This window comes from Platichthys flesus, chromosome 4, assembly GCF_949316205.1.
Source record: "Platichthys flesus chromosome 4, fPlaFle2.1, whole genome shotgun sequence".
In the NCBI taxonomy this organism is placed as follows: Eukaryota; Metazoa; Chordata; class Actinopteri; order Pleuronectiformes; family Pleuronectidae; genus Platichthys; species Platichthys flesus.
In genome coordinates, this window is record NC_084948.1 from 3,382,846 (window position 1) to 3,410,338 (window position 27,493).

At 41.4% G+C, this 27,493-nt stretch overlaps 2 protein-coding genes across 5 annotated transcripts in view; one reads left to right on the top strand and one right to left on the bottom strand.

Annotated features, from left to right (window-relative positions):
* Positions 1 to 566: 566 nt before the first annotated feature.
* Positions 567 to 5,261, top strand: hspa13 (heat shock protein 70 family, member 13). The gene is made up of 5 exons (XM_062385218.1): positions 567 to 763; positions 852 to 1,192; positions 1,454 to 1,667; positions 1,852 to 2,019; positions 3,098 to 5,261. Exons 1-5 carry the CDS (start codon positions 739 to 741, stop codon positions 3,676 to 3,678), a joined length of 1,329 nt encoding a protein of 442 aa, XP_062241202.1. The 5' UTR covers positions 567 to 738; the 3' UTR covers positions 3,679 to 5,261.
* A 1,072-nt stretch (positions 5,262 to 6,333) lies between these two features.
* gdpd5b (glycerophosphodiester phosphodiesterase domain containing 5b) overlaps positions 6,334 to 27,493 on the bottom strand; it is a 55,740-nt gene continuing 34,580 nt past the window's right edge. The window contains exons 3-17 of one of the 4 annotated variants that reach the window (XR_009920445.1): positions 26,621 to 26,724; positions 23,756 to 23,849; positions 23,503 to 23,562; positions 22,702 to 22,800; positions 21,811 to 21,904; positions 19,034 to 19,179; positions 17,712 to 17,794; positions 16,346 to 16,496; positions 14,574 to 14,795; positions 12,653 to 12,810; positions 12,421 to 12,586; positions 11,197 to 11,279; positions 9,134 to 9,246; positions 8,529 to 8,833; positions 6,334 to 7,611 (exon numbers count right to left, since the gene is read on the bottom strand). Coding sequence is in view for 3 of the 4 variants with exons in the window: in XM_062385215.1 (XP_062241199.1) it covers positions 7,526 to 7,611; positions 9,134 to 9,246; positions 11,197 to 11,279; positions 12,421 to 12,586; positions 12,653 to 12,810; positions 14,574 to 14,795; positions 16,346 to 16,496; positions 17,712 to 17,794; positions 19,034 to 19,179; positions 21,811 to 21,904; positions 22,702 to 22,800; positions 23,503 to 23,562; positions 23,756 to 23,849; positions 26,621 to 26,724 (1,659 nt within the window). In the remaining variant the exon portion in view is untranslated. Of the gene's footprint in view, positions 7,612 to 8,528; positions 8,834 to 9,133; positions 9,247 to 10,173; positions 10,189 to 11,196; positions 11,280 to 12,420; positions 12,587 to 12,652; positions 12,811 to 14,573; positions 14,796 to 16,345; positions 16,497 to 17,711; positions 17,795 to 19,033; positions 19,180 to 21,810; positions 21,905 to 22,701; positions 22,801 to 23,502; positions 23,563 to 23,755; positions 23,850 to 26,620; positions 26,725 to 27,493 lie in introns of all 4 variants that reach the window. The other 3 variants (XM_062385216.1, XM_062385217.1, XM_062385215.1) reach the window with 3 other exon arrangements.

The following is a 27,493-nucleotide window of genomic DNA, read 5'->3' on the forward strand; positions in this document are numbered from 1 at the left end:
CACTCCGGCTCCTCGTAGCCTTTTTCTGGCGGATAAATTTGTCCCTGATTTTCCTCCACAGCTTCGTTTACTTGTTGACCTGCAACCCGACGTTAGCCGAGATCTCCTTCAAGGAATTGCAGGCCCTCTGCGCGTCCTTGTATTCCGTCAATGACTGATTATACAAGTGGTCATACTTTCGGATCTCTTCTGCCAAGTGCTCATCTATTTGTTCCATATTCGTTCTTCTAAATCTTCCGTGATTTCCGCGTATTGTGGGGCATGAAACCGGAAACTAGACACCGGACGGGATGTAGTTAGCAGACCAATCACAAGCCTCGCGGGCTGCGTGGCTCGCGTCGCCATAGATATATGTGCGCGTCGCCTTGTAGTGTAGAAAAATAAGCGGACGCACGCAAGCCAGAGGGCATGAAAGGGGCCTATGCTCTGTCTGGTTGGCTGAAAACACGGACACGTCTCGTAACCTTTTAGAGTACGTCACGTGTCACAAGTCTTGATGGGAGATGTAGTATTGAGCTAAAATATGCTTCGCTGTTCCAGGCGAACGTGCTACGTGGTGTAAACTACAGTACCCAGAAAGCACCTGTGACCATACAGCGTTGACGTGTATTTTGCTGCTGGTCTGAGGAATTCTCCTCCAGCTGTTGAAGCTTCGCGTAATTTAAATTGAATTGACACAACTGATACCGACATATTGTGACGTTTCAGCGGCGCGAGGCTTCGCTACAGTGGGAGACAATGTCTGGAGAAGTTTCTATGATCGGTAAGTTAAGGGTGATATCTTTCCCCCGTTAACTCGCCGGTGTTTGGATGCTAACACATGAGCTAACTGTGTATTCATTGGTCCGCAGGCTCCGTTATCCTGGCCCTGTTCCTGGCAGGGTACCTGGGCCAGCAGTACCTTCCTCCTCCCAAACCCAGAGTCATCGGCCTGGACCTGGGCACCACCTTCTGCTCGGTGGGCGTCTTCCACCCGGGCAGCGGGGAGGTGGAGGTGCTGGCTGATGAAGCGGGGAGGAAGAGCATCCCTTCCGCCGTCTCCTTCACCACCACTGCGGTGCTGGCCGGACACGATGCCGTAGACCTGGCCAGCACCAACCCACAGAACACCGTGTACGACGCCAAGAGGTTCATCGGGAAGTTGTTTGACCCGGAGTTGTTGGAGCAGGAGAGCGCCCGCTACCCTTTTAAGGTGGGTAATGGTGAGGAGAGGGGGTTAACAGTGGCCACAGGGTTGTGGTGCTGATTTACAACCAGGCTGATTTCATTGATGAAAAAATCATTTATGAATTAAATAGGATCTCTCTCTCTCTCTCTCTCTCTCTCTCTCTCTCACACACAGACACACATTAATACAATACATTTGTTTCAATTTTTTGTATTCCTCCTGATCTGATCTAATGAAATCTCTCCTCCCTGTTCACTCCTTCTCTGACTCCTCCTCCCCCTGCAGGTGATCAACAACAATGGAAGTGCAGAGTTTCTGATCTCCACCAATCAAACCTTCACCGTGAGCCCAGAGTTCATCGGCTCCAGGCTGCTGCTGAAGATGAGAAAGATGGCTGAGAAGCAGCTGGGTGTGCCCATCCAGAAAGCTGTCATCTCTGTGCCCGCAGAGTTTGATGAAAGACAGAGGAACTACACCGTCAAGGCCGCCAACCTCGCCGGTCAGTCCTTCAACAGTTTCATAAGGATGTTAGATGTCCTGACAAAACATCAGAAACCTGAGTCTAGAACTCACTTGAGATCCTGGATAGCTTTTCTCTCCCAGAGTCATTAAACATACAAGGTCTATACCCACTATGTCACTGGAATCATTTTCACACTAATCCCATCATTACTGTCTTGCAGGCTTGGAGGTCCTGCGAGTGATCAACGAGCCCACGGCTGCCGCCATGGCTTACGGCCTGCACAAGGTGGATGTCTCTAACGTGCTGGTGGTCGATCTCGGGGGAGGAACGCTGGATGTGTCTCTGCTTAACAAACAGGGAGGCATGTTCTTCACCAGAGCCATGGCAGGTAGATGCTTCACTGCTCTAGTAATTAGGAAGTGACATGAACTCATTGTAGTTGCACAGCAAAGGCCTAGACTGACGAGATTTCTTATGACCCGCTTCAGTTTTACAAATCAAACAGAATCTTCTATGTGTCCATAGTTTAATTTGTGGCCATAATATCAACAATGACTACATAAGGATTTGTTTATGTTTTTTTAGTTTGGTGAGATCTGTCATAGTAGACCTATGTTCACTTATCACTCGCTTGTGCTGACACAGACATTTTTTTATGGGCGGATCCTTAAACTCAAGACTGGTTAAAATAAAACTGAATTTGGTCATTGCGAACAGAAACATAGACGTTTCAGGACAAATTTGAATTTAAACGCTGACCACTTGTGATTGGATCTCTCAGGACAGATGTTGATACATCAGTCCTGGTTGTCTGGCCCACACCTGCAGTTTGTGGTGGTAACAGCAACAGTGTTGTGATACTACAGATTACTGATTACTGGCCTCAGCCAAACCAACTAATGTTGTTTTAATAAAGCAGTCAGAAAGTATTTGGCTGTTTTCCATCCTATCAGCAAGAATGATCTGATTACATGCTGCACATAACACAGGGAAGTTAGTTGGTTATGAAAGTTGGAGGTGTGTCCCCTGTCGCACGCAGCTCTTCATCTTGCTGTTTGGTTACACCCTGCAATGATCATGTTGTGAAATGCAGAATTTAACTGCGTCATGTTTCCAAACGTCTCAGTTTCTGCCCGTTGAGGCTAAATTGGGCAAGCAGTGTTCTAGCTCTAAAACTCCGTAGTAGTGTAGTAGCGTATGTGTAGTGGAGTTGATGTCACAGTAATGTGTATATATAATTAGAAAGTAATTTATAAAAATCTTTTGGACTTCTGCTTCAAAAGCACCATCCATTATTTTGTTCTTAGTTGAAGTCGGTTCAACAGCTATTATTTGGGGTCATAATTGTCACCTGGTTTGTCTACTGTAAAGAGAGAACAAAGCAGCTTTTGTTTGAGGAAGTGTTTGTGTGTTTGTTTCTCTGAAGAGAACTGAACACTTTTAATAATCTGATGTTTTTTTTATAGGAAACAGCAAGCTGGGAGGTCAAGACTTCAGCCAGAGGCTGCTCCAGTACACCACAGAGCGAGTTCGGCAAGAGTTTGGCGTCCCACCCACTCTCAAAGAGGACATTCACCGTCTCAGACAGTCTGTGGAGGCTGCAAAGCTCAACCTCACCCTCCAGCCCAGTGTCACCATCTCAGTGCAGCTGCTCCTTCAAACCGACGGCAGCTCGGAGTCACCCGAAGGTTCCGTTCCTACTCCGGTTCTCTTCCAGGCCGTGATCCATCGCGAGCTGTTTGAGGAGCTCAACGAAGACCTTTTCAAGAAGATCCTGGCTCCTGTTGAGACGGTGTTGGCTGAAGGCCGCCTGGAGAAAGAGGAGGTAGATGAGATCGTTCTGGTCGGAGGCTCAACGAGGATCCCGCGGATCAGGAGGCTGATCGCTGAGTACTTTGGGAAGGAGCCTAACACATCTGTCGACCCTGACCTGGCTGTGGTAACAGGTGTGGCCCTTCAGGCGGGCATCATGGGCGGTTCCTGGCCACTGCAAGTCAGCGCTATCGAAATCCCCAACAGAAACCTGCGCAAGAAGAACTTCAGCTAAGCTTCACAAAGAAAAAGGTGATGAAGCAGACTGGCCACAGATTCCTTGCTGTGTCAGAAGTCTCTAATGTGCTTAATGTAATTATTGCTTATCACACGCAAGACATTTTGGTTTTCAACTTGTCTCTTGCTTCCTTGTTCGTGAGAGATTTCGGTAACAGAAGGAAAACAAATGCAGATTGTGTTAATATGTCGACATTTCTATTTGACGTGTACTGATTGATATCATCTGCAGAAGTCTACATTCCTCTCCGCAATTTCACTGTGACGACTGCTTTCGTTGTGTGTAACACAGTGAGACCTTGAAATGTGAAAGAGATGTTTCTCTGTTGTGTGTCTACTGATCCGTTCAGCTACACCCGTGATGCTGAGTTATGGTAGATACTTAGATGCTGTTTGATTCAGGGAACCACCACTGGTTTAAAGAACGTAAAGATGAACCAGTGCATCATCATCAGCTATTTATTTATTTATTTCATTAACAGTATGGCTGTTGTGTGTGTGTGTGTGCGTATGTATGAGTGAAGGTGTTTTACAGGCCTTAAATCCCTTTTCACATCTTCTAATTGAAGGCGGATGTACAGTGTGTTTGTGCCTTTTCAGAAAGCTGCTATACTCTGAACCCAACAGCCGTGAGTTGGTGGTTCAGAAAGAGGCCCTTTTCCAGGTCCCTGATATGATCCCATGTCCACTGGAAGTCATGCAAATATGTACACAAGTTATTTAATACAGATTCACCGTAATAGTGATTAGACTGCTCACCTGATAACTAACGAATCCTGGTCAGGTGCAGAGACTGCAGCAAACAGTTGAGACTGCTGAAATCATTTGCACCATGAGTAAATTTACTTTTAGTGTTACACTTTTCAGTACAACACTGTATTATGTTCATATTGAAGAAAGACTCTTACGAGAAGAAAATTGTAACATTACAAGAATAAAGTTGTAATATATGAATAATACTTATGATGTGGTGCTATTGACCAGGAAGTATTTTCTTATATGTGAAACCTTTAGTAAGGGTTAACTTGAAAATAAAGCAATTACTTTATTTTTGTAACACAGTATTATGACTTTGTTCGTGTTATATTATGATATATTTTACCCTGTCGTATATCAGGACTTGCCTGGGCATTATGCTCCTCTGTGATTTGCTTTATTTAAAGTGAATTGACTTGCACAACACTGCACGTGAGTGTTTGGAACCCCAGGTTGTTTGCTGCTGTAGGTAAAGAAGCTTGACTCTCCCACAGCAGGACCAAAGCATTGCTAACTGCTGCCTCGCGTATTTGATACTGAGAAACATGTTACTGTCACATACACGATGTTTGATCAGTGCCTGAATTCTGATGAATCTGTTAATTATTGTAGCATGAAGACTGTTCACCTGGATTGACTCTGGTGGACGTTAAGCTGGTTATTGATCCATCAGGGCTAAATTCCATTTCTGTTCCAAAACTATGTATCTAAAACTATTAAGCCGAAACAATATGAGGCTGCACATTTAGCTTTCGATACTGTAGAGATACTGTTTCAGTCTCTGGAAATAAAGACCAACAAAATAAAGCTATTTTTGTATTGCAAGCTTAACTCATTGTCAGTCTATACTAGGGATGGGGGGGAAATCGATTCAGTTACGAACCGCGATTCTTGTGAATGACTATTTTAAATCCCCATGCTGCCTCCCAAAAATATTTTTAAAATTTTTTAAACATATATTTATTGGTTTTATACGGGGGGGATATACGGTTGACCAGCTCTTGTTTTTGCACAATAATCTAAACATACCCAAGCACTAACTTTGCATAGCCTACATGCAAACAACAGTGAAGCATAGCCTACTTTTGTTTATTTCAATATTTATATTTTAAGTAAACTTTTATTCATTCTATTTAATTGCCGATTCCCGTCCCTAGTCTATACACCTAGGAAGTGAAGCTAATTTGCAATGACCAATTAAAAACGCATTTCTCTGCTTCTCCAGTGTGTGACCCACACATCATACATCCAGGTTCACAGTGACACAAGTTCATTGATCCCCAACAGGGTCACCACGTCGGCAGAAAAAACACACGGTCCATCTTTACGTTTTTTTGTCTACTGGTTGGAAAGACCCATATTTACGGCAAGTTACCTGTGTCAAAATGAAAATTAGCTAGAGCGAATCTCATGCTCGCCACCACTCAACTGAGCTACATTATATATTATGTTATATTATTGGTTTGTAACACAGACCTGGTGATCCACAGCACCTCTTAAGCACATGCTGTAGTGCCTCTTAGCAAAGCCCCGAAAATGTTTAGCCAAATAGTGTCTAAAACAGAATCTTAGGAAAAAAAATACCCTTCTTAAACTTGTAAATGGCACATTGGCAGTCCGCTCCTGTATGCCAGAGCTGGGCCACAAGTAATTAGCCTTAACAATACTGCATCTCAACCTCATTAGTTGTATCCTAACCATGTCCACCCTTTACCACATGGGCCACTTTATGCTCACATCAATTTTGTTCTGGCCTCAAGATCTAGTGGCCTACTACATTAAAAAAAGGATTTGGATTCATTTTTATGCATATGGACCAAAAACTCAAATTGTTAACCATGAAAATACTCTACAAATAGATATACAATGAGAACAAATCACCACAAGTGAGCTCATATCGTATTTTAAAATGTTTTAATGTTTAATTCTGAGGCACAGACAAGAAGTCAACACAAAAGGCAAACAATGTCTTGACCCTGTGACACCTGAAGCTGTGTGTCTTCTGTGAGCTTGGAGCTTCACCTTCACATTTAGTACCCACTTCATTTACATTACAGCATTCAGCATTCAGACACCAACAGTGAGATGTTCCTCAGCACGACACACACCCTACTGCAGCCCCGAGAACCTGGGTGAAGTGAAATGACTATTACTGCCATAAAATTAAACTGTCACATAGTTAAAATGCAACGTGTAGTCGGCTGGAGCATCTCTAACATTTGTTCACTTTTCCTGTACAACAACCCAAACAACACAGCACTGCACACAGGGTAAAAAAAATACATATCCAGTCAGGACACACTCAATACACAAAAAAAAGTATCCATAACACATTCACATTAACCACTAAAAGACATCAAATATCTCCACCCCAAACCATTTTCACCAGGTCATCCTGTAAAACAGCAGAAGCACAGCTCACACAAGTCTGATATGATAGTTACTGTAACATGCACTGATCAGAGGGCGGCGCATTTCATTCAGCCTCGTTCAAAGGAATCATCTTACATACGTCACGTGAATATTTCACCTGGAGAAGGCAGGATCTCTGTAAACAAATTGTCTGGGTTCTTTTCTTCTTCTCTTTAAATATAAATAGGCATATTCGTTCCATTATGAACAACAGCAGAGTGGTGACAGAAGGCAGGAGCATAAATGGGGATGAAGCTTTTTGTCTCATGCGGCAATAAAGGATGTGAAAAATCCTTGCTTAAAAATAAATTAATCTGCAAAGAGAACAATATCATTTACATTGCTTGCAGCAATAAACTTCTTGAAATAAAGAATCTGGAAACAAAGTTATGAGGAGAGGCAGGCGATGGTAGCCTGGGGGACCTCAAATTTGGCGAATTCTTTCAATAAAAAGTTTCGTCCTATCTGATAGACAGTAAATCTGACAAGCCAACATTTTTTCTTACAGAATACACACATAACAACTGGGTGGTTGTTTTCTCCTATACAGCATATCTGTCAGTTCATCAGTAGGACAGAGGGGAGACCTCGCATCGAATAAAAACAGTAATGATTTGAACACAGAGTGTCGTTGTCTTCATCACGCCACAGCAGATCCACACAGGGCTCAGATTCAATCACTGGCTGATGCCCTGATTGGTGTAGTAGTCGCAGTCATTGTCCGCATACAGCTCCTCAGCACTGCCAATTCCGTTTCCCACCTCTGGAGGGCGTCAAAGGATACAACAAAATAGTCAGTAAACTATAACACAATTTTAAACTCTTTTCATACAAATTGTCACTCTTGGTCAATAAAGCTGCTTCCAGACATGAACTGAACTGGACATTTTAATTAAATTTTAAAGTCAGAATGAGCCCATGTGATAGCTACAAGCTTCTTCTTTTTTCTCTTTATTTGCAGGTGGCAATCAACATCAAGGTGCATTAGCTCCATCTGCTGCTGTACTTAAATCACAATCATAGCATCCTGCTTCTTCTTCTAATAATAACTAATAGTTTAGTTCCTGAGCTAAAAAAAGGGGGGGGGGGGGGGCACATATAAAATGTGTTGTAATTCCTACACCGTTCACCTGATTTGGATGTAAATACCCTTAAATTAAAGCTGAAAGTCTGTACTTAAAGGACATCTTGATTGTTTCATTACAAATCCATTGTGGTGGTGTACAGAGCCAAAATTATGAAAATTGTGTCACTGTCAATGTCCAAATATTTATGGACCTAACTGTATAAGACCTGAGAATATAGCAGGGAAATGTCCAGAACATTGAAGGCATGCTGATGATGTATTCAACATGCGACAGACGTTAAACAGGAAAAAAAAAAGAATACTAATGTCTCAGGATGAAAAAGAGGAGCTATACAAGTACAAAACTAAAATGACAACATGGAACAACAAGGACATTCGAGATCTATATCTGCTGATGCCTGTTTCGATGTGCTGTAAACAAAAACACATCATTTCTGCAGCTGAACTGAAACATCATATCCTTTCTTTTTTTAAATGTCAAATTTTCAGAAGATTTCATGTCTGAAAGGGGCTTTAGTGAACAAAGAAGAGTTGTAATAGTGTGCAAAGCTGAAATTCAAAACAGGAAATGATGATTAGCTGACATTGCTTACCTTTCACCCCCAGCACTACAGGCTGTCTAGGCAGAACAGGGTGTCTAAAAACTCCCCTACACAGAACGACATTTCCACAGGGAGGAATGATGGGGAGACCACAAGGTGTGTGAAGCGATGGATGAACGGTTGGAAAGGGCATAATAGACATAGAGGTGGCAGGTAACGAGGGATGCAATGGATGCATGGAATAAAAATGGAAGAATCACTGCTGGTGAAGAGATGGAGAGGAGGTAGGATGGACAGGAGGTGGTGCACATCACACACGAAGGATGGAGGCGGCAGGCGGCTTTACTGGGGCTGACCTTCAATGAGGATGAGAGGTAGAGGAGGAAAAGAAGGAGCGAGAACATTCACAGACACTCAGAAAGATTCATGCTGGGATGGAGTCACATGCTACTGGGGCACCTGAAACTCAAGAAAAAGCCCATTCCTCATCTCCAAGTTCAAAAAGCGTGAGATTGTTTTTGTAAAATCGGTAAATCAAAGAATAAAATACAAAGAGAGGAATCTGTCTTTGAGTTCAGGAGCCCAAACAACAACACAATACAAACAAACGACAAAGACGCACAGAGGACATTTTCATGTCTTTGTGAGGGCCTCACCTGAAAAGATAAGTTTCTCCTTCATGACGCTTATGTCTCGACTGGACCTCCTGACGGCAGCACTCAGCATGATCTGCTCAGGGTTGTAGCTGCGCATACCACTCATCCGATACCTGCAGGGTCACACTTTCAGAAATCGCCTTGAAACAATGAGGACATCACTAAACGCTGTGGCCACTGCTCGTAATGTGCAGTGTAGGGTCGATATGGGGAAAGTTTAGATTTTTTAATAACTAATGAGTTAGTTGATCCAATCTGGCTGTTTTATTGACATATAAATCTGTTTTATTAAATATTTATGACTTTTCCGGCATGTGCTGTAAGCCTATATAATACTGTGCCTTGTGAATAATCATGAATAACATTCTGCTCTGTGAAACATGATGACAGCATTCAGCTAATTCACTTTTTACAGTCGCTGACGGGATCAATCCCTCGCTATTTGGGATTAGTACGTCAGTCAAGGAGGAAGACTGAGTCATTTCCTGTATACGAAAATCACATCCTTGTTTAAATGTACAGCCTTAATTTCAATTAACTTAACTGACGCGCATTAGTCACCATAAACCAGGACTAATGCAGAGAGGCATTCAAAAACAGAAATGCAAACAAGCGAAGGCTTTAGTTCATCAGCATCAGTCCTGAGGCACTTCCCCTGATGAGGCCGTCGTTCATTTTGGACATTTAAGTCTTTTGGCTAATGAGACGGAAAATAAATGAATAAATCTCATTGGGGACTAAATGCTCTGGATATTGTGTGCTGTGTTATATTCAGGGATGAAGACCCTCTAGAGGAAAGTGGCAGCAGTGCTTTACAATTCAGTTGAGATACATAGAAGAAAGACAGAGGATTTAAATACATAAGTAATGTGGAGAGAAAAATCGGATGGAGAATGATGCCATAGTAAAGAGCAAAAAAAAAAAGAAAGACAGAAGACAAAGAATGCCTCCAAGATAAGAATGATAGATAAAGAAATCGGAAGACAGACAGAGGATGAAAAGGTAGAAGACTTTGGGTCAGAAAGACGTGACCCAGTTACCTGATTGTGTGATAGCTGAGAGAAGATGCCAGAATGCAGCAGAGGAGGAGAAGAGCATGCACATCAGGCAGAGGAAGAGGAAGGAGAGGCGGAAGGACAAAAAAAGGACGGGAGACAAGAGAGGTCAGTTTAGAAGCCAGCAGAAGCTATTGTTGAACTGGACTGAGCCGAGCAAACCTGCAACGCATCATGAAAACAAACAAACAAAATCACGCCCCTAAAGGACAGACCATCACACTGTACTGCTCTCCATTTAATTAAGAGTGTAGTCTTTCAGTTTGAGAGCAGGGGTAATATCTCGTTCAGGTTTTGTAATGCTCTCACTTAAAACCCTGCACGTGCACTCAAATATACCCCGCTTGTGCTCAGATCTGTGTAACGATGGCCAATGAATATATCCTGCCCTTGTTGTGGACGACACTGTCATGGAGCAGGAGTCTAGAAGATCGCTGGTCACGATGGAGCAGCAACACCAAGGATTTCAATCCAGTTTTTATATTATGGGAGCACTATTGTAAGCAACTATAAAACCAAATAATCTTTCCCCTCTGTATTTTATGGTAACAGTACCAGCAGCAAAGGAACCACAATGAGGGTGAGGTTATTTCCTTTATCCAACACTACACCTGGTTCGGACATTTAGTCAGACATCGGAACATGAAATCCATAAATCCTGATTTCAAAAAGAAAGACCACACTCTTAAATAAAGAAATGCTGAAATGGTGTATACACTTTAACCAGGAGGAGACATGGTCATATAAAGAGGAAAGGACAGCTGAGATGCATCTTATAAAACCACATAACAAATATGTGTTATGGTTTTCATGATGTATTCCAGACACGGTAGTTCTTGTAATTGGCAGCAATAATTGGCAAACACTCCCCCCCAAGAAAAACAAGTAAAGAGCATAATTTTCTTTCCACTTCCTTCATCAGGATATAATTTAAGAAACGTTAACTTGTGTGTTAGAACTCACTTCAATGATTTTACTACAGCTACTTCACCCATTGTCCGTACTTACTTCTGGAAAATGAATATTCCTACAACTACAGCAAAAGAGATGAGGTCTGCAGTCACCCACATCAGGCAGTAATCCTGCGGTCTCTGGAAACACACACAGTCGCATGCACATTACAAAGCAAGACCCACCACTGGATGGCAGTATATATCAACATACATTTTCTTATGTTCGAAGCATCATCTTAACCAGCTTACATGATATGTACATTAGTCCTACGATAAATTATCTTATTGGATGAATCCTCTATAATTACATTGGGACATGTTATTAGGTCTTGCAATGGGCATTCTTGTCAACATCCACAGAAAGATGTACATTTCCTTCGACAAAGAGGTTACGTGCAAAATAACACAGGAACAGCATATCAGATTACCATCAAACTAGGTAGAAGGATGTGGTATGGGCCAGGGGAGAACCCATCAAATCTTCTGCGGATCCAAGAAATAATAGTTTCACATATTTTCGAGGGAATAATCCATGAATCTTGATCAAAAATATCATGCACGTTAAGGGGAAAGATACCTGCGTATAATATATGTGTATGATATTTGGTGCAGCTTGAATTGATTTAAGGGGACTACTTGGCCTCGTTGGAGCTGTGCACTCTACCAAGTGACATTCTTGTTTGACCTAAATTCACACTGCAAACTCCCCCTGAACCACAGCAGGGGGGCCGGGGTCACATTAAAATGTTGTCATGCTGAGTTCCCATATGGCGACACAGACAGGAAGACCAGGCTGGCACGCTGCACAGACAATGAGGGCGAAACAATACCACAGAGACGTAGCATAGAGCGGTTCTCTATAGGATCTGTTACAGTGATTATATTTGTTGATGCTCTAAATAAAAAAGTCTTTTCACTGTGCCGGGACTTCATATCAGTGCTTGGAAATAAACGGACGAGCCTGTTCAGTGCAGGTAATAAACACATTGGAAGAGCTCAGTGGAAACCAAGGGTCCTAAATTGACATTACCCAGAAAAATCTAACTAAGTCATACAGAGAAGGTGCAGCTGACGGAGAGGAGACAGGCTGAGGACAAAAGTTAAGACCTTGACCATGAGCTTATAGCAAGCAGCAAACATGAAAGAAGATGAACACATCACAGGATGTGTCTAGCATTTTAAAAGATTTCTAGAAAAAGAGAAACACTTGTGTTAATTAAGACTTTGAAGGATTTTAAAATAAAAGGTTTAATATAAAAGTGTATTTTATCATAATTACCAAGTGCCAGATGGGGTAAGGCACCTTTTTGAGGATGTGCGGAGCCTCTGAAGAAACCGATGAAACCCCGCTGCACCAGAGCACCGAGAACAGCCAGGGCTCGTTGACAGTGTAGAGGGTGAGGTTAATGTGGCTCTCGGAGAAGTCACTGAAACCAATCACACATCTAAACACATTTGTTTTAAAACATAATACAAGTGTTAAATTGCCATCATACGTGTGTGTTCCCCACCTTATTTCCTGTGTGCTGGCCTTGTTGTATCTGAGCAGCAGCCTGCTGATGCCCGACTGATTGAGACTTTGAGGACTCCGTTTCTCCACTGAAGTCTGGATCAGACCAGGAGCCAGCTCTCTAACCTGAGCTCTGTGCTCATCTGGAGTCCACATCACCTGCAGACAGCACAGGACACACAACCCTCTGTTACACCTGTCTCTAACAATCAGCAATACTTGTCACGTGTGTAGCGAATGAAGCTCAGTTGAGGGTGTCTGCTGTTCAAACAGGGAGTGTCTGCTGCGGAGGTGCTACATGAGGTTTCTGGCATGAAGACTGCATTGCTTAGCCTGGATGCCAGACGAACTTAGCCTCGCCCACAACATTTGATGTCGGGAAGTTCGGTCTGTCATTGCTCCGTTGGAGAGAAACTATGCCCGAACAGAAGCTGTTCGGACCAATCAAATTGTCAGGGCGGGCTTTATACGTTGATGGACAGATGATCAACAGTAACGTAATCAACCACGTCACCAAAGAGCACTTGGGTTGAATTCATTTTCGACAAACATGCCTGTCGCTGTAGAGCTGAGATGTGTAGATGCTGCCATTGAGTCTGTTTTAGAAGACATCGACAGCGCATTAATTTTGAAATAGGAACAGAGAAACGCGATCAAGGCATTTGTAGATCGAAAATATGTTTTTGCCGTCAAATGTTTGCCGTTTTTGCTGTCTATGTTTACAATGTTGTAAACATAGTATCATAGGTGTCGATGTACGTTTGCTAACTCAGACTTAGTACAATCATAACGTTAAGGCCGGCACATGCTTCTGCGTTTTCACGGGCCGCAAGCGCAAGAGCCCTTTCGAGCCCCTTACGTGCTTATGTATCCCTTCTTACTTGCGTCGGACAATGTTTCTAACTATACGGCAAAGCTCCGCGAGCCTCACGCAGTCGCAAGGCTGTGATTGGTCTGCTAACTACATCCTTTCCGGAGTCACATTTCCGGTTTCATACCACCTAATACCGGCAGAAAAGACAGAAGATTTAGAAGAACGAATCTGGACAAAGTCACTGACTGGCGTATTTGTCCGCCAGAAATAGGCTATGACGAGCCACAGTGGCGATGTAAATAAACAGTCGACGACGACTGCCACACACAAAGAAAGCGTCTCTAAGGCCGTCTTCAACAAAAAACTTTACTCCGCCTAGTGTTCTGGCGGTGAATTGCTTTCTAACATGTGCAACGCTTTGAGAAGCATGATTGACAACGACTCCTTCTCCACAGCTGCATGAAAAGCCGCAGACGCAGTTGCAGAAGCATGCGCTGGCCTTTAGTCTACTTCTTCCAGCGTGCGTGCAGTTGAGTTCTGTTGATAACAATTATGCGTCGCTTAACATACGTCACATACTACGTTGCTCTCATTGGTTGTAGGTCTATCCAATTGAGCGAAGAGACATTTTTTTTCCTGGTTCGGTTGAAACACGCTCCATAATCACAACCCAATGGAGCAGTATCAGACTCACATTCTGACTAGAATGATGAGTATGACAACGTCAGGCTATGCATTTCTACTAATAAAAGAAGACTGTGCTTAAATAAAAAATGCCAGGCATCAATGATATGAGGCTGTGTATCCTCCAGTCCTTGACTAAGAAATATTTCACAATAAAAACCCTATCGAAAAAAATGAATGGCTTCAGTCTCAGAGACATTTACTGCTTATACTTCTAAACAGATATATGTAGTGTTTATAAAGATGTTTGTGACATATTCAACATATGAATGCATTACCACTGTGGTTAAAGATAATCAAAACATTTATAGTTTGGAATATTTGACATTTCCAATCATCCTATCACATTAAATATGTTCAGAATGAATAGCCAGACATTGTTCTGCGGGTGCTTGGTCCATGGATTGGGCTCCTCTACACCTACCAGGTTCTGAGGAACCCGAGACTGCTGCACAGCATGCAGTGTTTCGTTGATCCAGCTGTGGTAGAAGGGGTGTTCCTGAGGTGGTCTCCTGAGCCTGAAAACCACTGTGCTGTTATGGTAGGAGGACAGGTTTAGAAGCTGCTCCAGGCTGCACACACTCTGGTTGGCAATCAGAGTCTTCTCATGCGAGGACAGCGTGTGTATTGTCCAATAGGGGTCCTCCTAAAACACAGGACCTCATATAAGGGGGTTTCACTGTTTAAAATATGATCAAAACAACATAACGCTTCAACTGCTAAAAATTCAAGTGTGTTTTTGGAAACCTGAAGAGAAATATATATGCATTCATAATCCTAATTGTTCCTTTGAATAAATGCATTTATTTTAATGTGATTCAGACTGTTTGGAAAATGCCTACAGGAGGATTATTTCTTTATTTCCTTCACCTTCTTTCTCGCTTCAGCGCTCCCGCACTCCTTTTCAAAGCTAACAAGCTCATTTTTAGGTCATCCATGATGTGCTTCACCTCATCATGTCATTTTGATGACACTTTTAATAATCAATCAAGACATATTATGTGGCATGTTCTGGCAGATAAATCAGACGGAGAATGACAGTGACTGTACAGAAGTAATAATGGTATTTTGTGGAAAAGACATCCAGCAACAATGTATGCATGTGCAGTGTAAATAGACTGAAAGAAGGACAGAGGAGAACATAATGTAGATTCAAACGAATACTGACACAGCAGAGGCAGAGCAGCAAAGTGTGTCTGTGCAGCAGTCTGATCTCATAAAATCTCAGTGTCAGTAGAAAATATCAAACAAACAAACAGATTTTACAGAGATTATTTACCACAGTAACTTGGAAGCAAGATAAGAAGAGGAGAACAAAGTCTTGACTGATGAAGGATTAAAGAGCCCACAAAGAAGCAGTTAAGTAAGAAGTTAAGAGTGCAGGAGCAGCCAATGGGTAAGTAGGAATAATGGATAATGTCATGTCACCGTTTCAGTTCCACATTTCACTTCCTGTAGATGGTACATCATTTTGATGCAGGCTGGTAAGAGTATATGTGGGTACCAGGTAGAGTATACTTCACATTGGTCCAGATATTGACTTTTAAATGATTTGCAAGTTCCAGTCTGGTTGGTAAGGTTGGTTGTGTTGATTTTCTACAGTACACGTCTGTAATAAAAATAAAATATCTAAAAACCATGTGAAGGATAAAGTAAAAAAATACTCTGAGCAGGTTATATTAACTATATCGGGATTGAGTTTGGTTTGGACACTAATAAAAAAATTTGGTAGTGGTTGTTACACTTGGTTAAACAGTGTTCAGACACAAACCCATTTCATTACTTTTTTCTTAAACTTATGGAGTTTATTTTTGTGTTTCAGCGCCCACATCACTACACGGTCTTCTTTTAAGATTTTTCCAGTGTGACCAATAACACAGCTGTTGTCACAAGTGTATTGCCCCGTGGGAGAATTTCAACAATGTGAAATTTGTACACACTTTTCATTGCTTGTTTGTGTGTCTCATCCTGTCTGGAGCACTAGTCTGGCACATCAGGTTAAAACAAATATTTTTTCTGAAGCATACTTTGACCCTGAGAATCTCTGAAACATAAATTGATCTCAGTGGTTAGATGAAACCGTCATGGCAGATCAGTTAGAAAAACATGATTCAATGGCCTATGACTTATATTGCACATCACTGCACATCATGCTGTGTGAAAAGCTGAAATGGCTTTAAAATAACCTATAACTACCTTAAGGAACCACTTTCCGGCATTGAGCTGCTGCAGATCTGTCCAGTTAAAGAGTGCGGCTTCATCCATCTGCCTCTCTGGGAAAACCTTCTCTACGTCTGTGGTCCTCCGCAGCGTGCGGTCATGCATCAGGAAAGGCACTCCGTCCACACTAGTGGTCAGAGACAGGTTGGAGTTGGAAAGGAAGGGTTAAAAAAAAAAGAGATTGTAAATATAACTGATGAATGATAGATTAATTTCTGCTATTCGGACGACTCCAAACTTTTCACCAAGCCCAACATTGCCCTCCCACCATCTTCCCTCTCTGACTGCCTCACAAAAATCAAATCCTGAATCACTAAATTTTCTCAAACTTAACTGCAATAAACTTCTCCTTGTTGGCACCAAGTCCACTCTGGCCAAATGTAACAGTCCTTCACTAACAGTTGACAACTCCACACTCTCATATTTCCACATACGCAATATCAACCGACCCTGTACGCCTCTCTCACCTACCAGCACAATGACAGTGCATCCGGAAAACCACAGCGCTTCACTTTTTCACTTTTCTTTTTGTTTTGGCAAAGTTTGAATATGTGTGTTTGTGCACTTAGACTATGTCCCCTATATGGATGTGTGTTTGGAGCATATTGCTGACAGGTGAGCTTCTGAGTAATTAGACTTGATGACAACCAGAGCGACAATGATCTAACTTTTATTTAGAACATTTCGAGTTCTCTCCAATAGTCGCATTGGCAAAAAAAAGAGAAAGAAAGAGACAGAGAAAGAGAGAGACAGAGACAGAGAGAGAGAAACACAGGCCAACAAACACTCACCCTAGCTGGGCCAACAAAGCAACCCCCCCCTCCCCCTACTCCTACACAACAACTCCTCCTCAATCACTTCACATGCATGAGATGACAAGTTTACCCGCTAGCCATCATACACCACTATAGTATCCACTCTCCAAACTCCCCCTCCTCCTCCAAGTGTGCCTCGCTGGGCGTAGGCTGTGACCTCCCATTATGTTGGTGATGTAATGCCTCCATCGACAGACTTCAGCAGTTAATAACCTGAGTGTGTGTCCAGTTACTCCTGTCACATTTTGAAAGAGCTTATAGCCATTGCTTGTCTTTTCTGACATAAATCATAATCCACCTCATTCCATTATATTGACAGAGTAGACAGTTATCAAAAGCAACAAATTGTGTTGTGGTTGATAGTACGTAATGCTTAATATTGGTATGCATGTGTTTTGGGAAAATCTGAATTATTATGTCATTGAAATAAATCAGTGAGGCATAATCTAGACGAATTCAAAAATAATACAACATTTGTTAAGCCTTGCATATGGCTATATTGAACAAGTTTGATTCTGTATGCACACCTGATAGCCACATCAGCTTCCAACCCAGTGACGTTCATCTGCAAAGCTCGCTGGAAGGACCACAGTGTGTTCTCTGGAGCCAGCTGGAAACCCACACACACACAGAGTAAAAACTAACAAACAATTACACAACATATTCCTGCTGAACTAATAGATGACATTCCTAGAAGTCCTACTACTGAGTAGAAATATGACAAACAAAATGTAAACAAACATAAAAAATATCTACAAAGTAAAAAGAGAATCATAAACATTATGATGTATATGAACATGGACTCCTTCCACTGAACTCAGAGAAATGGTGTAAAATGAAAAAGGGCAGTGCCATCTTTTTCTCTTTCAAGTCAAGGTATAGCTCAATACAGAGTCAATAGATTAAACACTTACTAAAAATTCTTCTTCCCATGAGACTCCAAGAGTAAAGCTAATATCTGGGAATGATGCCATAATCAATACAAATTCCTTCTGGGAAACTGTTTTTTTTTTTTTGTTTTTCAGTGAGATTCTTACAGCCTCACAGATGTACTCCTAATTTTAGATTCCACTGTGAGGATCAATCGTTTTATGCAAATACCACAAAAGGCAAGCAGCGTTTCAGAGCAAAAATTCACCTTCCCAGTGTTGTATAATACTCAGCAGTTTAATTTACCAGGTACATTAATACTTCTTTAGGAGAGGTTTAGAAGCGTTTACATTAAACTAAGCACCTAAATAAAATATGAAAAAAGAAAATGAGGTCTGCATAAACCATTATATATCTTCCTTCTAAAGCAAACTTAACCAGAAGCCTGTTAAAAACTGTAATCTGGGGTCTAAAATCCGATCAGTGATAAGTGGTGTGACTGAAAAATCTAGACATTGTTCTCGAGAACAGTCGTCTCTGCATGTCTTTGTATTTTACAGAAATACACAGAATACAGCTTATAATATATTCTTGCCATGCATCCGGCAGTGAAAGCTCCTGGGTCTGACCGGCCAATGTTTGTGGACTATTTTCAGTTGCAGGACCATGAGGTCATTAACAGACTAGAATAGCTCTGGGAAGAGCAGAAAAGAAACGTTAATGAAAAACGAGGCGGACAAAGGTCTTTAAAAGGCATCAGAGTTTTTCCTCTACTATCTCCAGATCAGAATCTAGTGGTGCTAGAGGCTCCATTTCGCAGAGGCTCAGTATCTTCAATGGCACCAAGGCTTGGGTTTGATTCCCTCTGAAGCCAGTATCACATAGCTGAAAGTGTATGGTAATGGAAGAGCATATGTGATACAATTTACTTTGCCTGTTTCCCACCTCCGGTTTAAATGAGAGAGGTCAGCTGACTTACCATGGAGGCTCCCCGAAGACCAATAACGTCAGGACGGGGTTTTAGAGAGGCGTGTTCCATGATGCAGGGGGAGGTGATGTAGAGAGGCGTCACATAGAGTCCCAGTAACAAACTGAGATACAGCAGCATGACGACCACCTGGAACCCTGGGGCACATACATATGACAATATAGTTTGATCCGATATCCAGATACAATTGCAGATGTTGAAAGTATAGATCCAATTAGCTTGTTTTGCTGAGATATAGATGAGAAAATTGATGCCGCTCTCACTATGTTGGTATAGTAAATATAAGCATAGCCTTGCATAACGACTGGAAACAGGGGGAAACAGCTAGCATGGCCCTATCAAAAATCTGCCCACTAACACCTCAGAATATCACTAATTAAAATGTCATATCTCATTTATTTACAGAGTGTTATGGATCAGAGCTGTTACCTTTGTTTTGCCTCTCCACCCTGTCCCAACCTCATCTTATAAAGATAGACATGCAAATGCTATAAATTCTCTGATGTAACTCCCAACAAGAAATCAAATCAAAATTATGTTTACAATATGTCAAACTTGTTTTTTAAATGTTACAAATAAATCACATACAAATTTGTACTGTCTATTTTTTGCCTTTATCCATCTACTAAATACCGAATTCTCTCTGTCTGTCTGTATGTGGAGCACATATCTTGAGAAACATTCACCTTATTGGCATGTATGTTGTCAAAAGCCCAATAAAGTGTACTGTTTGGTGCATTTTGGGCACAATACTTTGAATATAATTAACTTTGATAAACAGGTGGCCAGTGTTCTGTTCTCAATGAAATTGCAGTTGTTACAACAGCAACTAATTCTCCAGTTCAGGTTTCTGCGTATCCAGTCGAACATCAGAGAATTTTGAATAAAGAGATGAACAGCTCTTTGTGAAGTAGTGGCGTAGCTTGAGGGTTCTGTGGACTGACCCCACAGCTGGTCTTCAAATACTGCAGGTCTCTTTTACATTTTCAGAAAGAAAAACGCAACCAGCATCACCAAAGGCCAAAGAAAAAGCCCAATACAAGCAGGCAGGTTTAGAATGTGCACTGCACAAGTAAATATTAAAATATGACATTATCTTGGCAAATAACTACCTTGGTAATATTTAAGTTAGGACTGATAACGGTTATCATCTTCACCTGTGTGACCAGTAAAAAATACAGCTCATACTCTGAGACATAATTAATAAAGCCATACCTCTGACAATCATTGGAAAATGATTAGAAACATTTATCAAAGAGAACATTTATGCAACATCTAGGACTCTTATTCATTTTCAAACAGATGTTTTGATGGAAGAAGTTGCTGTGAATATAGATAATGTTCAGAAATGTTTATAGCTGCACTAAGAGGCCAGTGACATTGACATCAGAGGCCAAGGACATGCAGAACATTTCCTTCCCTGCATCCAACTTTGTAAGTGAGCGATGAAGGCTACAAATGCAGGCATACACACAAACAGGAATGTATTTGCTTCAAGGTCAGCTGTGGGGCAGGGTTGAGAAGACAACTCTTGTTACACACAGGAGATCACACACACACACACACACACACACACACACACACACACACACACACACACACACACACACACACACACACACACACACACACACACACACACACACACACACACACACACACACACACACACACACACACACACACACACACACACACACACACACACACACACACACACACACACACACACACACACACACACACACACACACACACACACACACACACACACACACTTTGGTTTTCAGACTCCATTACAGCAGAGATGCTACATCGGGAGGAATCAGGCCAAAACCTTTCCACCTCATCTAATTCTCCAACAGCTAAACAAAAAGCCCCTTGTTTCTCACAGTACAAGGCCGAAACTGACAAATGAACTAAAGGTGCGTTCAGGAATGCACTTACAACCCTGAACATTTCTAGATGAGTACTATTCTTGAATGCAAATGGCTGAATAAGTTGTCCTCGGTCACTGTCCTGTGGATGTATATTTCAGGGTGGTGAGTGTTCTTCAAACACATTCATATTTCAAAACAGATTAGGAATCTTCATATGTTTGGGCATTTCGTCTTTATCGATAAAGGATGGTAAAGCCCAATTCATGCTTCTGCGTGCTACGCAGGTAGCCTACATATCAGAGCATTCATAGTTGTGCGTAAGTGTTTGAGTCTTTACACCGCCTGAGACACTAGCTGCGTTAGAGCTTCTAGGCTGGAGGTGCATGTCTTTCGGTTTCTGGTGCACTTATTTACAAATACTGTAAAAAATGAAGGAAAGTGAGTCTGGGTGGAAATTCTATGCTCCATGTGAGCTGTCCGAGCTCCCGACAGAGCTTAGTTTTAGTTTTGAAAAACAATGTACATTACCAAAATAATTTACAATAAATACCTTATATATCTGGCAATCATCTTTATGGAATACAATAAGCCTGGTACATAAATGACAATTGACTTCAACTGTATTTACACCTGGTATATCCTACAGCAGTGTGAGTTAGAAAACACGTTCAGTGCTGCTAATCCCCGGAAATAGTTCTGCACCTGAGGAGAAAACAATCCAAGGTGTCCGGGCAGGAAAACATCACATGAGACTGAAAGAATGTTTGTTATCTGTGACACCCTGGGTAGAGGTCCTGGCCTCCATCCACAAAGTGTTAATCATTCACCACTCTTCCTGTTACATCATGTAACAGTGCCTCGTATTCTGTGTTGCGAGAGTACACATACTTGTTTTCTCTGCGCGGGCGACCTGTCCAGCCACAATCCAAGACAGTGCTGTGACAGCAGCGAGAGCCCCTATGTGCAGGAACGGACCTGTCGCCTGGTCAGAGATGTGAGCCAGAACAGAGAGGAAGAATAAGAGATGATAGATCAACAGAAAGGTTTAAGAGAGACACCACAATAGATATAAAGAAAGAAGTCAGAGAGGCATGGAATTACAGAGATTATCTGGATTTTACACATCAGTTACACTACTCAGAAATAATAGATACAATTGAAGGGCGATTAAATGGTATCAGTAGTGTGTTCTGTCTACTTCAAACACTCACTCCTCGCAGAGACACACTGATTATTCACTTCCTTTGATATGATTAAGGAACTTAATGTTACCAGACAAAATGCAGATATTACACTTTATTACCTCCACCAAGGAGATTTTGTTTCAACCCCTGTCTGTTAGTAAGCAAGATGAAAGACTCTGGCATGTTAGGTGACTCATTTCTACTCTATTCTAGCATGTAAAATTTGGTGCAGGTTGACTGAATTTAAGGAGAATTATTTGATGAAGGTTTGTTCTCTTTTGTAGTTTCATATGGAAAAGATAGATTTTTCTTCTTCACACTTATTAGTCTTTGGAACAACAAAGAGCCAAAGCCTAAGTTGTTGTGTATACTGTAAATAACAGACTTCCTTCCCCAATGCATGACAATACTTTAGAACTGAAACTTATCAGTTCAAACTCAGAGTCCCTTGCGGCTGAATGGATACAGCAAATGCCACATAACCAAATGATCATTGGTGTGAGTCCATACTGTAACACCCCCCCCGAAAAAAAAGTTATGTCAAGGTATTTAAAGCGTCTTTGTGGCTTTCCTGTGTGCTGACTCTGGTGCTGACCTGCAGGGAGATGGGGATGATGTCCCACTCTTGCCCCCATGTCTGATTGATCGATATCACCCCAACGACAGTGGTGAGCAGAGCAACGGTAACACCAACCTGTGTGAGCAGAAAGGGAGAACTTTGACTACATACAGCACTTATACATTATCACCGACAGACGCACAAAGAAAAAAAAACAGATTAACCCTGAATAGCTCCCAGGCCTGTCACACCTCCATCACCGTTTGGTTCTTGTGTTTGTTTTGCAGATAACGTTCTGAAGCAGGTCATTTACTTGGCTTTCACAAGCTGGTTCAAGACAAGTTCAAATGGCGGCACTGAATGAACACATGCAATCACCAAATAGCAAACAGATAAGAGGATACACACACGAATTATGTACAAACACACACACACATATCACAGACTATATTAGGGGGACAAAATGAGAGATCCCCAAAAGTGACGCCAAAGAATCTCCATCCTGGTGACTGGCTGCAGTAACAGTTCAAGCGTTTGGGGGTTATAGTTGTCGATTAGGGCTTCATTTTTGGAAAGCGGGAGAAAGTGAGAGACTCATTGTCCATCTTTGTACAGTCTAACATAAACACACAGAGAGAGAGAGAGAGAGAGAGAGAGAGAGAGAGAGAGAGAGAGAGAGAGAGAGAGAGAGAGAGAGAGAGAGAGAGAGAGAGAGAGAGAGAGAGAGAGAGAGAGAGAGCGAAAGAGAAACATAAATCTATAAATCTTTCTTCTACCTCCAAGTTTTCCCCACCTACACTCACACAAACTCAGTGTCTCTCACACTTGGCACATTACCTTATGGACCCAGTGCAAATTTAACTGTTGTCCAAGTGAAACGTGGCAAAGTGCTAAAATCTGAAAATGGGATAAAAAAAAGAAAAGAGACACACAGATAAGAGTACATCTTTCAAAAACAAGTTTTCTGTCTCACAGATCACAGATCCATTTGCTCAGAATCAACATGTGACAACGCTTGTCTGGCAACACATTTATCATGAGTGCAGCCTGTAGCACCTCCGCATTTGTGTGTATCTGACGTGGGACAGACCATTAAAAATGCAATATAGGTGAAGCCGGCAGCGGTGGTTGCCAGGATGGGAACAGTGCCATCACTCCACTCCCCAGAGCGGTTGTAGAGGAACCTGCAGCAACAAGAGCGGAAATAAAATAATGTTTATTCATTTGAGCACTCACCTGCATTTTATCACAACTAACTGATGTGAAGGCTGTGGTTTAGCTTTTAAAGAATTATCCATCACCTTAAATCCCTCAAATACAAACTATGCCTTATAAATTGACGTGAAATTATGAGAGACTTTTTGCAAGGTATTATTAGTTGTTTGCAGAATTATTTATTTGTAATGGATCTGCGGCTAAAGTCAAGCACAGTTAGAAAATGACGACCCATGCTCTTTAGGCCTTGAGATTAATGCTTTATTGTAGTAATAAAACTAACACAAACATAACCCAGACAGCAGCATCAAACCGCAGACGTTATTACAGGGAGCACACAGACCAAATAGATTATGTGATTGATATAATTAATGGAAGGGTGGCAATTATTAATAGCTGGTTTCTGTCTTGTGGAGGAACTTAAGAGTAGGACACAGACAACAAACATATCTAGACTTCACAGCATGCAGCAAGACATACCCATGAAATGTAAAATGTTAGTATTACCATTGCTATAACTAGTGAAAACATATCTCTTTAGACCTTTTTGAAAAGGTAGATACCCCGTATCAATCAAAGTTAGCAACACTCTAAAAGATGTAACTTGTTTTACATCAGTGTAATCATGGTGGAAGGCAGTGCCAGCGCTGGGAGCTTTTCAGCCTTCTGACTCCAAAGAGAACAAAGTCATCAGTGCGGTCATATTTTAATGATACAAGAGTGCTGGGGAAACTTGATCAAAGACCTTAACTGAAGAACACGTGAAAAGAAAGCTCAGAGTCTGATGTGGGGGCTTCTGAATGACCCTACATGTTCCTGTGCTGCAATTTGCATTGTGTTGGCAGACAATTCACCTATCTCACACAATAATGTTTACACACTTAACCAACAAGTTTAAAAAAGCGATAGAGAGAGCAGCGGAGTCAGTGTATGTGTGTGTGTGTGTGTGTGTGTGTGTGTGTGCGCCACTACTTTTCCTTCATGCTCTAGGACTATCATAAATAATTAAATTATTATCTAGGGCAGCAGGGCTCCATCTGATTGGCCAAATATATTGACATGCACAGCGTGAATCCATGGCACACCATTCATTACATTTTAAGTCATCTTTTGCAATACGTAAATCGCGCATTTTGATATGGCGATGAAGATATGTTATTGATATATCGTGCAGCCCTTATATTTTGTGTATGTTTGTGTAAGAGAGGGAGAGAATACATGAGTGAAATAATATTAAAAATATTTTTATTTTAATTTAACTACATGAATACAGATAACCATGATCATTTTGATCACTTTAATTTTGACATGAAGATTTCCCACAATTACCACTCTAGTTTAAGAAAACACCCATGTCACTCCGAGCTCTATTTCTCAAAACACTGACACTGGGCATATCTAAAGGGTTACAGCTGCAGAGAATTACATCAGGGAGCTGGTTTGAGAGGCCCGGAGCTGCAGCAGGGACACTTAGCTGGACCAGGACACAAGGCTACTAAATCACAAGAACACATAGAGGACAGGGACGTCATCTCTGTGATTATCTGTGGAATCCACACAAAACGCAGGAAGAAGAGCAGGAAATGTGTACACTTAAAAAATGAATGGTAAATGTCTGCCCACCAACAATGACATCCAAAGATAATAAGAAAACACAATGGTAGTGAGACTGCTGATAAAAGTGAACTGGGGTTAATGTTCGGGGAACTGAAAAAAAAGAGGATGGAGAATACAGAAAGCTAAGGATGTTAAGAAATATAGTCTATTAAAATGTAAAATGGGTGGGAAATAAAGGAGGTCAAAGGGAACTGGGATACCACAGAAACAAATGAAAATGGGTAAGGAAGATTAAAAGAGCGAATGGAAGGGAAGGAGATGATAAAAAAAGGTGACATTGTAGAGGTGCCTGTCAGCTGCGGGGGAGGGGGAAGGGAAATAAGGAAATTGGCAATAAAGATGACCAGTGTATGTAACATTAGAGCGACACAGTGGCTATTTGTACTGTAGCCTATCCTATAGAACGATGTATTCACAAGGGACGATAGATATGTTTGTGGCCTAATGAGGTCAATTTTAGGAAAATTTGCACTGTTATTTTTTTTTTGTAATATAGTCACCCCTTACATTTAGTCCAGTCGTGGAGTATAAGGCCACTGATAATAACTGACAACCATTAGAGACCATGAACAGTAGAGCCTCAGGGTCTGATCAGCCTGCTTTGGGCCTGCCTCAGGAGTGGGTGTCTTGTGAGCAAAATGCAGGAAGACACTGAGAAACACAAATGAAGATGAGTTCCAAATAACATCCTCTGGTGCTTTTCATCAGAATATCCCCAGTCAATTAGTGTTGATCCACAGGTATTGTGTCCTAATAACTAGTGTGTAATGTATGATTTAAACAATATTTTGCTTTTATTTGAAATAACGCTTACACATGGTATCTTACAGTAAATGTCAGTCACATCAAGTAGTTTTTTTGTACATATTGTACAGGACTGACATTATAGGAAATGTTTTTTGAGCAATATCTCTGTTACATAATGTTTTAATCTGTGAAGTCCTGGGTCTCTGCTCAGATTAAGGCAGTAGACAGATTAAGCCTGTGATTTAGGAAATTAATAAACAGACAGGCACAGATAAAATCTATTTACAGGCAAACCAGTAATGTGACGGGCATCTGGTGCTATTTTAGATATGACAACACACACACACACAAGCAGTCAGTTTGGCTATGTACTCACCAGTTGAATTCATTGTAGTCATTATGTGCCTCCCACCAAAAGTAGCACCAGACCAGCAGCAGACAGAACGTGAGAAGGAGGATGAGTGACCACAGCAGCTCCCACTGTCAAACACACAAACATGATTATATAACATTATTATTATTCTCACATGGACACACACACTAACTTTTTCAGAAGATTTTCAGAGACTTTATAAGTGAAGTACACTTTTCACAAGATAATCCATTTTTGAGCACATGTTTTGAACTGGCTTCTGCACTCTTCAAAGAGTATTCCCACATACACTTTGCTAATTATCAAGGATTTAGTTTTAATAACTTCACATGCAGGACGACTAATTACTGTCCTGCACTTTTGTACTGTGGCAAAAATTAAACCGGCCACATCAGCAGAAAAAGATGGACAGAAGCGAGCACTGTCTTGGGCCATACCCGAGAGGATTTGGAGGCAGACTCCGCTACAGTACATCTTTCTCAAAGTAAGCGACTGAAAATCCATTTTCTCTCTCCTCTTACTTGAGCAACATCTGCTTCGGCTGACTTCAAATGAGCTGCTGACCCACACGTTCACAATGTTAATAGAATGATGTATTGAAGAGTAATTTTGGACTTTATCAGCTGACGTCAGTGAACTGTTTAAGTGAAAGGTGTGAGTATATGCGCATATTAAAAAAATATAATAAGTAGTTAGATAGCTATTAGCTAGTCGAATTTAGTTTTATCTGGACAAAATTGCACGAATCACTTTTTTCAGTCAATGTATTTCTTAGATGTGGGTCAAGTGTAATCAAGTGTTTTCATTCATTTGCAAGGTAATGGGATGCAAAAAATGGGCAATACGAGTATGAACAACAAAAGATGTATGACATGT